General features: G+C 40.0%; 1 protein-coding gene across 1 annotated transcript in view; it reads left to right on the top strand.

The window, feature by feature from the left end:
- The first annotated feature begins 2,844 nt into the window (after positions 1-2,844).
- Positions 2,845-16,390, top strand: part of Dbp73D (putative ATP-dependent RNA helicase Dbp73D) — a 169,539-nt gene continuing 155,993 nt past the window's right edge. Inside the window, exon 1 of the mRNA XM_067146425.2 lies at positions 2,845-3,181. Coding sequence (XP_067002526.2) covers positions 3,159-3,181 — 23 coding nt within the window. The 5' untranslated portion in view covers positions 2,845-3,158. The remainder of the gene's footprint in view (positions 3,182-16,390) is intronic.

The raw sequence follows: 16,390 nt of genomic DNA, 5'->3' as shown, positions 1-16,390 counted from the left end.
GCCATAATACCTATCTGTGTCGGTGCGATGTAAAGTCACTAGAAAAAAAAGCATATTTTAGTACTGAAGATGAACTCCTCAGTTGGTTAATTAATGATTTCCTGTCATATATTAAGAAACTTAAAATGCATTCAGAGAATGTAAATAAGAATCATGAGAGAAATGTATCAGGCATAGATCTTGACTACCCAGTCCACTGTGGCCTGCGTAAAATACCTCATAAGTATACATCTGCATTATGCATTGATGAGGAACCTAACGAGCTATGACATCGAGCTCTTCTTCAGCTACCGGTACCTAAGACGCCAAGCGGAATACAGTGATATTATGGTTGGTGTGGCAAAAGAAAAAACAGACTGTAAAGGCTGTTTAGAACATATCTGTTTCTCCATCTACTCAGAGTCCAACATTGTGTCTTATTCGTTTTCAAGATCGAGGAGCCCTCAGATACCGAAAATCGTCTGTGGCACTTCTGCAGTGAACGACGGAATTCGTCACTTGCGCTACGCAGTACTTGTCCCGAAGAGAGTTACTAAAAGGTGTACGTTTATTTTTTCGAAAGACATGTTCAACAGTGAAATTGAGTGTGGAAAGTGTAAAGGTGACAAACCACCTCTTTTTCTACTATGAACATTTCTGAGACCTCTGTTAGACACCATTACTTTGAGCCACTCAAGTAGAAGAGAGAAAGTTTTGAAACTTGATAAGAAGCCCCTCAGAAGGAAAGCTTTGAAACTTCAATGACATATCCAAGCCAATGCAGCACCGCTCTATAAATAAAATACTGTCAATACTCGCAAAAGCATTCAGTTCTTTTTATTTAGGATATACTTTACTTATTGACATATACGGCCATGGGAATACAAGGAAGCAAGACCGCGATCCTAGCGGCTGAATGGTAAATTAGGAAGCAACCCTTTTCCACGAGTGCATTGCAAGGCCTTGTACGACTCCAACCACATTTTCTTTGAATGTTCTTTATATGCTAACCCCCGTAAAAAACTTCTGACTAACCTCAATCGACTCAAGCAGGTTTTTCCTACCAGTGTTTCTTGTTTGCTCTGTAGTCCTACAGTCGAGATTATTCGAGTGCTAAATTTGTTTCTAGATGAAGCCAATATCGTGTTATAATTCTGTCTGTAATATAGGGTGAGAATTACTCATGTTTTTCAAGGTTCCATTTGAGTGATTCCTCATATCATTAGTGTATTACTTGTGAGTGATATTTTGGATTCTTCGTGTGGGTGAAGCTTTAGACGCAGTGTGCTTGCAAGATTGGAAGTTTCCCGTATGACAACAGTCTACTCTAGCAAAATGGGGTTGTTATGTGATATAGTGAAGTGCAGTGTTTTGTGTTTTTCTACTTGCAAGCTCGAGCATCAATTATTGAACTGAAAATTTTCATTTATACTAGTGTGTTTACATGAGTAAGCGAGTATTGACTGGGTGAAATGTCGTAGACACAGCCCATAAGCATCAGCAAGCAAGCAAGCAAGCAAGCAAGGCCTTGTAGTACAGCCAAATACAGTAGAGACAATACACGACACCATAGCTCGTTGCACGACACTTACGGATTTCGCCTTGCTAAAATGGGAGACAATTCGACGGTGGCGCTCCTAGTGACTTGACCTGAACAAATCGCGCTAAATTCAAATATCAATGGAAATGTATATACGGAAATGGATAAATAAATTACGTCTAGAAAGACAGTGGTATTGAGATATTAACTTCGAAGTTGCTAAAGCAATTCTGGATAAATGAATGAAGAATTATTTAAAAGGTTATTATTCAAAGATTGAAATTAGACATATACACAAGGTGTGAAATGGCTTGATCTTTCATTTATGCATTACTTTTTTAGCTTTAGCATACCTGCCTGAAATCTTACGGTTGGATTTGTCTTTTTTCCTCATTTAAAAACAATGTATCATCACATTAAGCCATTTGTCAATAAAAATATCGGCACATTCCATACACATATGATGCAATGAATTAACATTTAATAGCTGGACAATTTTCCTCTTAACATGAAGCCTACTAACACAAAGAAAATCTACAAAATCCCGGCTTTAATCTGAGAAGAGGGATAAAAGAAAGAAAAGTTTGAAAATGTTGTCGATAGTGATGCTTTGAGGAATATTTACGTACAATTAGAGTAAAAATGTAACATACCCTTGGCTGTATAGTCGAGGATTTTTAAAGTCGCTGGCCTGGAAATGATCTGAACAGATCTTATAATTCTTATACAAGTGTAACGTCCCTTCTTTCTTGTACAATTTATCCAAATCGCTTCTGTGACATTTCAAAACCCACAGATCACACCTACAACAACACATCGGTATTGAAGGTTAACTGCTGCACTATACAATAAAATATGCGTATTATATTTTAAGCCCGTTAAAACATGGTTCGAGCAGGTCAGAAGATTATGAAGTACTATAAAAATCTCTGTCACTGGAAGAATATATATGCAAACACAATATTACTTACATGTTCTTGTCACGAGGGAACCTGAAGAACGAGCGCGCATTTTTCTCTACTTCGTAATTACTGCAGCCAAACACAGCACATACCTTACCCCTCATGTTGAGAGGAGATATCAAGGAATGACACACGCTACTATTTAATTATATCAACTCACTGAAAACGCATAAATAACACCAAAAACTTCACACAAAAATACACGTGCTCTTATGAGAGTATCAGTACTGTTCAGGTCTATCCGCTAGATGAGCTCCAATAGCTGTCCCTCGATATCTCTCTCAGTGTCGTGTATTGCCTCTACTGTATTTGGTACAGCGTAGGCAACGGCTCTACAGCATACATGGAGAAGAAGAAGAAGAAGAAGAATAGACCACGTGTTCGCCTTCGACGAGTATTGTTTATATAGTGTTTGTGTGGTTATGTATGTTTTATGTACATCCTTCTGTAATTTTTAATTTGGGCTGACGTCGAATATGTGCAGCACTCATCTGATAATTTCCAATTTCTTCGTTATATTTGAATGTGTCGTCGCTTATACATTTTATAAAATTTGCCCATATACACCCTAGAAATTGCAGTGAATGTGTTGGGTTGTTTTTCGAAGGTTATCTGACAGTTTTTAAGTCTGAATTTGTGAAGATATACATACTTGTACATTCAAACTGGTGCTTAGAATGGATTTATTTGTGATCAACAGGTATGTCAGAGTCGTCCAAGTAGGGACATACGTTCTTTCCTTTATATTACTATTAATGAAAAATGTGCAAATCGTGCATACAATTACAAAGCTGTACAGAATTTTGTTAATGACTCAATTCTCCTAGCACAGGATAGGACATGATATCTGTCCCACTTCCTACCACACAATTCACAGATTCATTCCACCTTTGGTACGTGAAATACTTTAGTGGAACGCACTTGGTGATGAAAGTCGTGTGTTACAATTCTAGTCACTAAGTGCCTCAGTTCATAATTGCTGTTCATCCATTCCGTAGATGTCATGACCTCACTGGTGTAGAAATCCTCCCATACTTTGCTCTTTTTGAACTTGAGCTCCGATTGTAGTTCATTGTAAGCTGTGGTAGTCGGAAGGGTCATTTGTAATTGTGTTGTTACGTATAGGACTCTTCTGCCAGCATTTCATAGCACAATCTTGATAAAGTTGTTTTTTGATAAGCAGAGTAGATTTTTCATATAGATCATTATTTTTTATTTTTTTATTTATATTGGAGATTTCCATTAGACCAGATCATTTCTAAGGGTAGCGCCATACCTGATTATTGGAGTTATTTTAGCATGAAAAAGTTTCATATTGCAGTATACGTTGATACGGGTTGGGGATTTTAACCTTCATTGGTTAATTCCAATGGCTCGGGGGCTGGGTATTTGTACTGTCCCCAACATCCCTGCAACTCACACACCACACATAACACTATCCTCCACCACAATAACACACAGTTATGTACACTTGGCAGATGCCGCCCACCCTCATCGCAGGGTCTCATTTACAAGGGCTGCACCCGGCTAGAAATAGCCATGTTACAAGTGACTATTCTCATTTTGGTTCCGTATTGAAGTTGACGTATGTCTCAAGTGTTATTGTATTGAACAGGTGGACTTATAATATTGTAATAACACTTGAGACATAGAAATAGCCACACGGAATTATTATTATACCCTTCCATTCATCACTAAAATTTGTATGACCACCAATTATGCTTGCCATCATGTTATACTTGGCAGATTTCTTTGCTAGACTGAATTTCCTAGTAAATTCCTTTAATTTTTCCTTACTTCTAACTTTATTTCTAACTTTATTTCTTTCAATCTGCACCTCCTTCTTAGTCTCTTTATTTCTCTATTATAATAAGGTTGGTTCTTTACCATTTCTTACCACCGTTAAAGGTACAAACCTATTTTCACATTCCTCAAAAATTGCTTTAAACCCATCCTAGAGTCTGTTTACATTTTTATTTACCGTTTTCCATCGATCATAATTACCTTTTAAAAACTGCCTCATGCCTGGTTTATCAGCCATATGGTACTGCATAATAGTCCTACTTTTAAGACCTTCCTTTCTAACACATTTATTTTTAACTACGACAAAAACAGCTTCATGATCATTAATGCCGTCTATTACTTCGGTTTCTCTATAGAGCTCATCTGGTATTACCAGCACCACATCCAGGATATTTTTCCCTGTAGTTGGTTCGAACACTTTCTGAATCAGCTGTCCTTCCCGTATTAGCTTATTTGCCATTTGTTGGTCATGCTTCCTGTCATTTGCATTTTCTTCCCAATTGACATTTGGTAAATTCAGATCCCCGGTACAATCACATTCCTTTCTATGTTGTTTCCCATATAGCTGATTATGTTATCAAATAATTCTGAATCCTTGTCAGCGCTACCCTTTACCGGTCTGTACACTCCAAAGACATCAAGTTGCCTATTATCTTTATAAATGAGCCTTACACCCAGAATTTCATGTTTTTCATCCTTAACTTTTTCGTAGCTTGCAAATTCTTCTTTCACCAGAGTGAATACTCCCCCTCCTACCATTCCTATCCTATCTCTACAATACACTCTCCAGTTCCGTGAGAACATTTCTGCATCCATTAAGCTATATCATTTCTCAGCCATGATTCAACTCCTATTACAATATCTGGTAAATATATATCTATTAAATTATTTAATTCTATTCCTTTCTTTACAATATTTCTACAGTTCAACACTAACATTTTTATGTCATCCGTACTTGACTTCCAGATCTGTACCCTTATCACCGCTCCCTAGACAACCCCGTTTCCCTGAATGTGCCTGGCTATAACCCTTCTAAACAAATTTCCTAACTTATATGTACCACTGCGGTTTATGTGAAGGCGTTCTGAGCGCAGATCCCTGTCTCCTACCCATTAGGATCTAGAAATCTCACTCCCAGTATCCCACATACCCACTCCATAGTCTCATTTAAATCCCCAATCACCTTCCAGTCTGTATCCCTCCTACACAGAATTCCCCTGATAACAATCTCCGCTTCCTCTGCATTTACCAGATCCCACACATCCCCAACTATGTTGGTACTTATATCAGCTTGCCTTACGTTGTTGGTACCAACGTGAAACACTACCACCACCACCACCTCCTCCTTCCTCTCCTCCCTCTCTTCTACTTTCCTCAACATCTGCCTCAACCTATTTCCTGGATAACACTCTACCCTGTTTCCCTTTCCTCTACACACTTTCCCCACGTCTAACGATGGAATCCCCCATGACCAGAGCTTCAACCCTACCCACGTCATTTGATCTCGTCCCCTCCTGGTCAGCCCTACCTTTCCTAATAGCTGCAGAATCTACTTCCTCCTCCCTTTTCTTCTTCCCATGACCCTGTTCCACCTGTCTTTTCCTATCCTCTACTCTACATTTCCCTTTCCTACTTTTTCCCTTCCTCCTACTTCCACACATCTCAGTAACAGCTCCCTGCTCCTCATCTTCCCTCTGTTGCTCTACCTGGAGTGGCTCGTACCGATTTCGCACAGGCACCTGTTCTGAATTCTGATCCTGAATAGAGCCCTTAGCCTGCAATCGCCTTCCCCTTAGAACATTAGACAACCTGTCTTCTACAACTCCCCCCTTTCCTTCCTCTCCCTCTTGTACACCTACTGTAACCTGTACATTGTTTGAGGTGGTGGTGGTGGTGATTATTGTTTTAAGAGGAAGTACAACTAGGCAACTATCCTCTATATAACACTACTGTAATCAGAGAGAAAAATGGAAGGGATCCGACACTTCGAAAAATGAAGGTATCGGCCAAAGAAAGACAAGGTCCACGAAGGGCGTGAAAATGAAAGACTCCCTAGCCCTCGCATACCTAATAGCGTCGGGTCAGAAAAGAACAAGAGTTGACCAAGGAAGGTCGGATAGGATAGGTGAAAGTGAGGAGCCTGGCACAAGTAAGTGGAAGCAATATCAGGACTCGGCTAAGTGCCCCGTGGTCGCCAACCCACGCTCCAAAGTTCAGAGCCCGTGAGGCCCCTTTTAGTCGTCTCTTACGACAGGCAGGGGATACCGTGGGTGTTATTCTACCACCCCCACCCACAGGGGGAACATTGTTTGAGGGAGGCCTTTCTTCCTTCCTGTCTTCTGTGAGAATCGTAATTATCTCCCTCAACTCTCCAACTCCTCCCTCATACCCCTCAATGACTCGCCACACCCACAGTCCCTACACTTGCACTCCTTAGCCATTCTTTACAGGGAAAGATCAAAATAAAGGGAAAAATAAAATAACTTATGTGGAAAAAAATGAACGGAGGGATGTATTGTCTGGGATAGTACCTAAAGATCATACGACAATAAGGTAATTAATATATGACTACACTACTATACTGCAATTAAGTCTATCCTAATTAAAACAACAGAATTTTAGTAAGGGAGTTTCTACGGATACCTCTACTATGCAAGTGATAAAAATCATTGTTATCCGTATTGAAGATACTGAATGTAGGATGTTAAAAGGTTTGTTTTTTTCACCTATTCAATACATATAATATATGTATATATTATATGTATATATTATATATATGTATATATATATGTATATATTATATGTATTGAATAGGTGAAAAAAACAAACCTTTTAACATCCTACCTCTACTATACCGGTACTACACAAATATTTTACAATAATAAAATAAGCACGCTAAATTCTAATAAGATATTACTTGTATACTACTGTACAGTACACTACAATAAGTTTAAACTACATTCAGACGTATCCTCATTACAGTGCCGGTACCGCATGTCACTACTAAGCACAAACAGAAATGAAAATTGCAAGTTTGAAATTTGCAACAACTACTGTACTCAAAGATTACGAACAAAGCTAAATGCTTAGACAGGTTATTATTAGTACTATGTTCTAATAGATACACACGAATATAGCAGGCAAGGTATGGTATTATCTAAATATACTGTATGTACACTACAATTTTCAGCTGAAATGTGTTTATACGAATTTTTACCGCTGGTGGATTACTATTATTTTCCCTACTACGCGGGACGGAGAATAAAAGTGTCCTTAAATGCTGAAAAATAAGAGGTTATCTACAATAATTTCTGTCAAAACTACGCCAGGGGCTTGAACTGCAATATTATTGGGATATAGGAATTTGATTATTAACTTTTACTCGATGAATAAACGAAGGTGGAAATTATATACAAAGTATGCAGGGAACTATAAGACTACAGATTATCGGAATATAGTAATCAGCTGATTTTGTATTTATTTACCCAACTACCATGTGCCAATAGCAACAATTCTAATAGAATCGTCAACAATCCCAAAACTGTTAAGTACCGTAATTATCCAGTGAAATTACCATGTATTCTCTTTAACTTCTTTTTAAATTGAAGTTTACAGGCGAATCGTATTATTTAATTTAATAAATTATTACTTTCGTGATAGTTTGAATGGATATCTATACGAAATATCGGAAAAGTTTTGGCGGAAGTTACAATGAGTTACAACTCCTTATGATAATCTGCCTTTGTAAGTATTATGCTAACGAACCTTCAGATATTTAAAAATATTGTTTTAAAAGTTAATATTATTACCTAAAGTATTTCCTAAACCTAAAATTCGAACAAGGTACACCTAGCTAGCCTACTTAGCCTAGAAAACGTAATCTACTGAACACCAAATGAATTGCTTGTTATAAAATTCAAATAAATACTACTCCCAATTTCTACCAACAAGCACTAAACACCAATATATAAATAGCACTAAATGGAACACACACACATAAAATTTAAACAATTTCAATAGGTTTTAACTACTTTATCACTACAATAATCCAAGAGCTCTCTCAACAGCCAACCGTTCACAAGTACATCCAACAATGAAAAAACTCTCCTCCCTTTTCTCCTTCCCATGACCCTGCTCCACCTGTCTTTTCCTATCCTCTACTCTACTCTACATTTCCCTTTCCTACCTGTTCCCTTCCTCCTACTTCCACACTTAAACACTTAATATTTCCACGAATACACAATTCAAATCTATCTCTTCTTAGCCATCATTCTCATTTCATTATTCCTCCTTATAACATCTCATTTTTTACGATAATAATCTCCCTCGACGATATTACTTCTGTAATACTCATATAATTCAGGTAGGGTCTATCTCTTCCAATTCTTATAAGCGTGGTCATGTTTGACAACATAATTGCCTCCTAGAGCTCATCTACATCTTCTATAACATGCATTCTTCCTAATGTTTTCTTAATCATAACTGAATAGCCTTCCCAAGTAAGTTGGTATCATGTATCAATATGTAATATACTCACTAAAAGCATCAACATAACCATATCACTTCACATATCGGTATAGGCTACATATCAATTAAAATAAATAATATTTTTGGTTTTTATGACCGAGATCTGCTATTGATGGTTAGAATTTGGCACATAGAATAGACCTAACTCTGACTGAGAATTTTGTTGAAAGAAAATATTTCTACCTAATGATATAAATACCTTTAAACAAGAAACTTATGTCATCACTCCTCTGGAACTGCCTCCTTCTCAGATGTTACATGTACCCCTTGTGACTGGTTACCGCCTCTCCGGACGCCATCTCTGGTCCCAATGCATTGATGCTGCTATGCTTCGTTATGGCATCCTAGGTAATCTTCTCCCTCAGGTTAAGCTGATTCCAAGATGTTACAGTTGTTCATGAAAGTAGAAATCAACATTGGATTGGCAGAATACATATTTAAATTGTTCATTTAGCCTCTTAATATTATTATTAATGCTACTTGAAATTGCGTATTTATTACTATCTGGATACAGCTTCTTATTAGTAAATATATCTTCCCCAGGCTAATATGGATTTCAATTGCTAATCCAATTTCTCTTCTATTGCCTGAAGTTCGGAATATTGCCCTCTCGCGTCTTCTCTACAGTGGTCTCAATATCACCTTCAGCCGGTACTTAAATTTGAAGATATCGGATCTCTGCTGTATTTCATTTTCTGTTTCTATGCTATATAGCACACAATTCTTCTTCAATCTTATATTTAAATTGTTCTTTCGATCCGCAGTGACGACAGATTCAGTCTTCCTTCTTCTCCAATGTTTTTTGCAATGCAATTTTTTTTCTTCCCGTAAAGAATGCATTAGGTTTCAATTATTTTTTTAAAACAATATCTGTTCCATCTCAATGTTCTTATACATGACCCTTGCAGTTCCATGCCTTCTGAACTTAAGTTGATCTGAGTTTCGATGACATTCTTCATATATATTTATTCTGCCTGAAGTTGCCGTGCACCATTTTTTCTGTCCCTGTTTCCTTCGTATTTGCACCTGGACTGTAACGTAATGGTACAGTAGGCTACTGTATATTTCATGCCAGAAGTTTGGAAGGTTATCCCCAGATATTTAAAACTGTGGACAAGTCTTGCCAGTTTGTCTTCGTTCTTGTAGTAGATTCTTTCATTTAGTGCAACTTTTCTACCTTCGCGGAACACAAGTTGTGTTTGTTAGTTATAAATTTGTTTTCCTCTGCCCATTTTCCTAGACTGGTTAAGGTAATTTGTAGTTCTTCGATGTTTGTTAATGATATCACTATATCATTGGTATACAAGTAGATTTTTGTTTCTTCATCTACATCTCTAATTTTATGTATTAGATGTATAACTGCTGTAATGAACAAAATAGGGCTTAAAGGATCTTCCTGTTGTACACAATTCGTCTATATTGTTGGGCTTGAGAGGTCAATATTGTCATTGACAGTGATATACTTATAATTGTGAATACTTCTTAAGATGTTTGATAATGGATTTCTATGACCTCTAGCTGTTTCCAGCTTATACATATTTTTTCCCCTATGTATTAGAACACCTACAGAGGAATTGCGTTGGAGAATGCACTGTTCAAGGTATTCACCAGAATCCTATCTGCAAGATTAGAAAAGGAAACAATCGGACAAATACCAGATGAACAATTTGGCTTTAGGAGAGGCAGATCGACACTTCATGCAATAAGTAACTTAATGGATTACATAAAGGAAGCACTTAGGCAACGCAGAGTTAAACTTCACGTCGTGTTCATCGACTATAAGAAGGCCTTCGATTTACTGGACCACCAGATGATCATTGACAAGCTGAAACATATGATCGGAGAAGACAACTATCTAACGATCATCAAGGACAACTCGTCATCGGCTGTAACTCGATGCGAGTATATATAACTTCTTCCTGCATACACTGGACAGTTCAACTCAGTTTATGGATGTGTTCACGATGACTAAACAGACCAATCCTAGCATAAAACATATGCCCATACAAATCACACTGAATGGATGGGGGAGGGCGGGGTTGCAATTGACGGAGTTTTCTTGCTTGTCGCTTGGCCTCTTGATGTCTGTGGCTTTCTCTTTCAAACAAGTGGACAGCGGTGGATGTAGTGTTCCACCACAGAGAACGGTCCACAGCACATTCTTCCCATGTCCGTATATCTATACCAGTTCAGCTGGTCCTTAAAACATTTAAGAGGGGCTCCATGAGGTCTACTGCCAGAGCAGAGTTCACCATAAAGAATTTGGCGGGGAAGCCTGGTATCATCCATGCGGTGAACATGGCCTAACCATCTCAGTTGATGAGCGATGATTGTTGCTTCAATGCTATTTAGCTGCACTTTCTCGAGAACTGCCGTGTTGGTCACATAGTCCTCCCACTTAATATTCAAAATGAATCTCATTTCCTGTTTATGGAAGCTCTCAAGTTTTTTGATATCACGGCGATAGAGTGTCAGAATTTCACAGCCATACATCAGCGTGGAAATGACAAAAGCTTTGTACACCATGAGTTTGGTATGCAGTTTTAGGTCGTTATTGATGAAGACTCTGTGCATTAACCGTCCGAATGCTGCATGAGCAGCCCCAATTCTTTTATCAACGTCTTGTTCACAGGTACACTGTTTAGACAAGATGCTTCCAAGAAATGAAAAGTGATCAACCTGTTCCAGCGTTGTGTCTAAAATGGAAATACTGAACTCAGGAAGTCTTAATCCTGGGGCAGATTGTGCAAGTACCTTCATTTTTTTCACATTAATGGCAAGACCAAAGCGATCACATGAAGTTTTAAAGCAGTTGACTGACTGTTGTAGTTTTGCAGGTGTTAGAGCAGGAGATGCGGTGTCATCAGCATAATGCAGTTCTGTCACCCGGGTTACCAGGGTACGTCTTTGTGAGCAAAGTTTTGCCAGATTAAAAAGGCCTTCATCAAAACAAAATTTAATCTTCATGCCTAAGTTGTTTGCAGATGATTCATACAGCATGGCAGCCATGTACAGTGCAAAAAGTGTAGGAGCAAGCACATGGCCTTGTTTCAATCCATGAGTGATTGGGAACGAATCTGATACTGAGTTACCATGAAGAACCTGTCCAGACATGCCATCATGAAGAGCTTGAACCAGTTCCACATAACGTTCAGGACATCCAATATTTCTCAATACTTTCCACATAGCAGATCTTGGTACTGAATCAGAGGCTTTTTCCAGTTCATAGAAAACTAAATACGGAGGCTGCTGTTGTTCTGTAGATTTTTCCTGGAGTTGTCTAGCACAGAAGATTATATCTATTGTGCCTCGGGAGGTTCGGAAACCACATTGAGACCTGGGCAAAATCTTCTCTGAGATAACTCGGAGCCGGTTTAATAGGATTCTTGCCAGAATTTTACCTGCAGTTGGCAAAAGCGATATACCACCGTAGTTTCCACATACACTACAATTGCCTTTCTTGAAGGTAGTGATAAAGGTAGCATTCTTCAAGTCGTCAGGTACTTCTCGAGTTTCCCAAATGAAGAGGATGAGTGTGAAAAGTCTAGTCTTCAAGGGTATACCTCCATTTTGTATCAGTTCCAGAGGAATGTTATCTGGACCAGGAGCCTTTCTTGGTTTTAGTTGATTGAGTTCTTTTTTTTTTTTTTTTTTTTTTGCTAGGGGCTTTACGTCGCACCGACACAGATAGGTCTTATGGCGACGATGGGATAGGAAAGGCCTAGGAGTTGGAAGGAAGCAGCCGTGGCCTTAATTAAGGTACAGCCCCAGCATTTGCCTGGTGTGAAAATGGGAAACCACGGAAAACCATCTTCAGGGCTGCCGATAGTGGGATTCGAACCTACTATCTCCCGGATGCAAGCTCACAGCCGCCCGCCTCTACGCGCACGGCCAACTCGCCCGGTGATTGAGTTCTTTGGCGAAGTCTGTATGTAGATGGAACTGCTATCCATGGTTGTTGGGGCTGCTGAGGGATATTACGAAGAAAATCCTCAGCAACATTGGAGATGCGATTTAGAAGTGAAGAGAAATGTTCCTTCCAACGCTGTAAAATTTCTCCATTTTCAGTTAAAATGATGGAGTTGTCAGCAGTCTTCAAAGACCCCAATGAAGATCGAATTGGACCATATATCTCCTTTATGTCAGCATAGAAGTTTTGCTGGTTATGGGCATCAGATAGTCTTTACAGCTCTTCAGCTTTTTGTTGCCACCAGTTATTTTTAATTTCCCTAATTTGTGCCTGACATTTTCCTTTTAAGTTCCAAGAAATGTGATTTCTTCGCATTGGAGGACGGATCTTGAAGATAGGATAGGAGGGCTTCCCGTTTGGCATTGATCAGACATTTAATTTCTTCATTATTTTCATTAAACCAGTCCTGTCTTTGTTTTCCCTCACAAAACCAACTGTTTCCTCATCTGACTCAGTGATGACATTCTGAAGCGTGGCCCATTCCTGATTTGTACTATCACTGCTCACTGAATGACTAGTCAGTTTGTTTGAGATTGCATTTCTGTAATCTGTAGCAATGGATTCAGTTTGACGTTTAGAAGTATCAAATTTCGTTCTGGGCAGGTTGTGGATGGATCTTTTTGGTTTGCGACAGATTGAGATTCTCAACCTGCAAAAAAGGAGCTTATGATCTGTCCAGCAGTCATCTACGTTTCTTGCGGTCCTTGTAACAAGGACATCTTTTTTATCACATTGCCTGGTGATGATATAATCAAGGATGTGCCAGTGCTTTGAGCGAGGATGCATCCAAGTGGTCTTGTAGCGATTAGGCAGGCGGAAAAGTGTATTAGTAATGAAGAATTCATGTTCAGCACATAAACCAAGAAGCAGTAGACCATTGGCATTACAGTTGCCAAGTCCATGTTTTCCCATCACATTGCCCCATAATTGGTGATCTTTACTAACTCTGGCGTTGAAATCGCCAAGTAGTAAGAGTTTGTCTCTTGGTGGTACTTCGGTGATGGTGGTGCTTAGTAGGTTGTAGAATTGGTCTTTGCATCTACATCAGCATCCAAGTTGGGAGCATATGCAGAGATGAGTGTCATAGATTTGGCTCCAGAGAGTGGGATTCAGAGAGTCATAATTCTTTCACCGACTGCGGTTGGAGCTAGCTGATAATCGTTCACCAATGTGCTCTTCACAGCGAATTCCACACCATGAATGCGGTGTTCTCCCTCATCTTTTCCCTTCCAGAAGATTGTGTAGCCTGAGCTGAACTCTGTAAGTTTACCTTCGCTTGACAGTCTGATTTCACTGAAGGCAGCAATATCAATGTTCATTCGTCCAAGCTCATGGGTGACAAATACTGTTCATCTCTCAGGTCTGTTATTGTCTTTCAAATCAAGTATAGTTCGAAAATTCCAGGTTCCTATAATCAAAGTTTTGATAATCTTCGTTTTTCGACCGCATAAGGGGTGACCCGCTGGGTGCGGCCTCCCAGCCGGCTGAGAGTGTAACTACCAATGTTTAGCCCACATTTTCTAGGGCCTTCCCCATTCAGGGTGGGCATCGGTGATCCTAAATAGGCCTGCCCAAACACAGATGTAGGACCGAATTCCTGAGTAGTCACAGCGTCTCAGAAAGACGACCATCACACAGCTGCTGCCAATGTGCAAGTCCGAACTAGAGGCTTCCAGTTTTACCCGAAAACGTGCCTCCACCATCCTTATCCCATCGCCGTTGGACTTGAGCTGAAGGGACAGCAGGAAAAAGTGCCACAAGCAGGATTTTGTTTAATGTGGATCGCAGCTTGGGGCCGATGACCTTCAATGTTAGGCCCCTTAAAACAACAAGCATCAGCAGCAAGATCGCAGCTTGCAAAGAAGTGACACACACACTATGATCTCGGAACTATACCCTGCGGCACAAATGAAATGCGACATGTAGGCTCTAGTACCATGACTGCAATGGACTGCTTCAGCCTCGAAATACCATTGAGTTGCGTCTTCACAGCCAGTCCGTCTGGCATGACCTCATCCGCCTCCACAACCGATGAGAACCACAAAAAAGAGGTTCCTCCGTCCGTTTTGCCGTTGGACCAAAGACACAGATAATGGGTTCCAGTGTCATTTCCTACACTGAGGGGACCATCATCCCACCCAAAGGGGCTCATCTGCCCAAAGCCGTTGGCCTCTGTGGGGGGTCAAGTTATTTACCGCCGCTCGACACTTGCCGTTAGCTGTTTTTACAGCTGGTTGCCAAGCCAGCTAACCCTCCTCCTTTCCCATTCTGGACTGGGGACCGGACATTGGTAGACAACATATTACAACTAAATGAGCTCATCATCAGAGACAACATCCAAACTTTGATCCCGATACCACAGTCCAATGGAATTCTGCAGGGTGATCCAGCGAGCCCTCCACTGTTCAGTCTTGCAACATCATGCGATATCAAGTGCTTTGAAAATCAAAAGGAACAGGTCAATTTCTATGCATACGCAGACGACATGGCACTAGGCTCATCAAACCTGGAGGTACTACAGGAAAGTAGCATGTTAGCATTATGGGCAGAAAAGAATAAGCTAGAGATCAATGAGCAAAAGACAGTCCATATGATATTTAGGAAGAGAGGGAAAACAACAGTCATACCAGGAACCAATCAAAATAGCAAAGGAATTTAACTATCTCGGAATGACACTACAGATCACTGGAACGACCTACACTAAGCACATCAGGAATAGAGCAACTGCGGCCATAATGGCCATCAATGACACCCAACTCCTGCACGGACTCTCTATACCCACTGCCATAAAGATCTTCAACACCAAGATAATGCCCATAGTGACTTATGGACTAGAATTAATATGGACACATCTCACCAAATCAAATCTCAAAGACATCGAGCAGATCAAAGCAACATATCTTAAGAGACTATTATATGTATTGAAATTCACTCCACCGGGCGAATTGGCCGTGCGCGTAGAGGCGCGCGGCTGTGACTTGCATCCGGGAGATAGTAGGTTCGAATCCCACTATCGGCAGCCCTGAAGATGGTTTTCCGTGGTTTCCCATTTTTTTTTTTTTGCTAGGGGCTTTACGTCGCACCGACACAGATAGGTCTTATGGCGACGATGGGATAGGAAAGGCCTAGGAGTTGGAAGGAAGCGGCCGTGGCCTTAATTAAGGTACAGCCCCAGCATTTGCCTGGTGTGAAAATGCAAATGCTGGGGCTGTACCTTAATTAAGGCCACGGCCGCTTCCTTCCAACTCCTAGGCCTTTCCTATCCCATCGTCGCCATAAGACCTATCTGTGTCGGTGCGACGTAAAGCCCCTAGCAAAAAGAAAAGAAATTCACTCCTTTCTGACTAACATACGAGCTCGTCAGAGAACCTTTCTTCATAGAACTGCTAATACAGAAAATGCCCCTACCATCCACAGAGGCATGTCAGGGGCTCTTAGAAGAACTTCAGAACAAAAAAAAAGAGATATGGCTGGAATTCTACTCGACCAAAGCAGTGACGTCTGCAGACTGGACTACGATCTGCTCTCCAGGGCAATTCCTTGGTACGAATTCAAACAACAGTGTTCCCTTTACCTTTATACAATAACTTTATCATAGAATATCTTCAG

This window comes from Anabrus simplex, chromosome 4 (assembly GCF_040414725.1).
Source record: "Anabrus simplex isolate iqAnaSimp1 chromosome 4, ASM4041472v1, whole genome shotgun sequence".
Classification (NCBI taxonomy): Eukaryota; Metazoa; Arthropoda; class Insecta; order Orthoptera; family Tettigoniidae; genus Anabrus; species Anabrus simplex.
The sequence above is the reverse complement of the archived record's forward strand: the minus strand, read 5'-3'. Positions and strand labels throughout refer to the sequence as shown.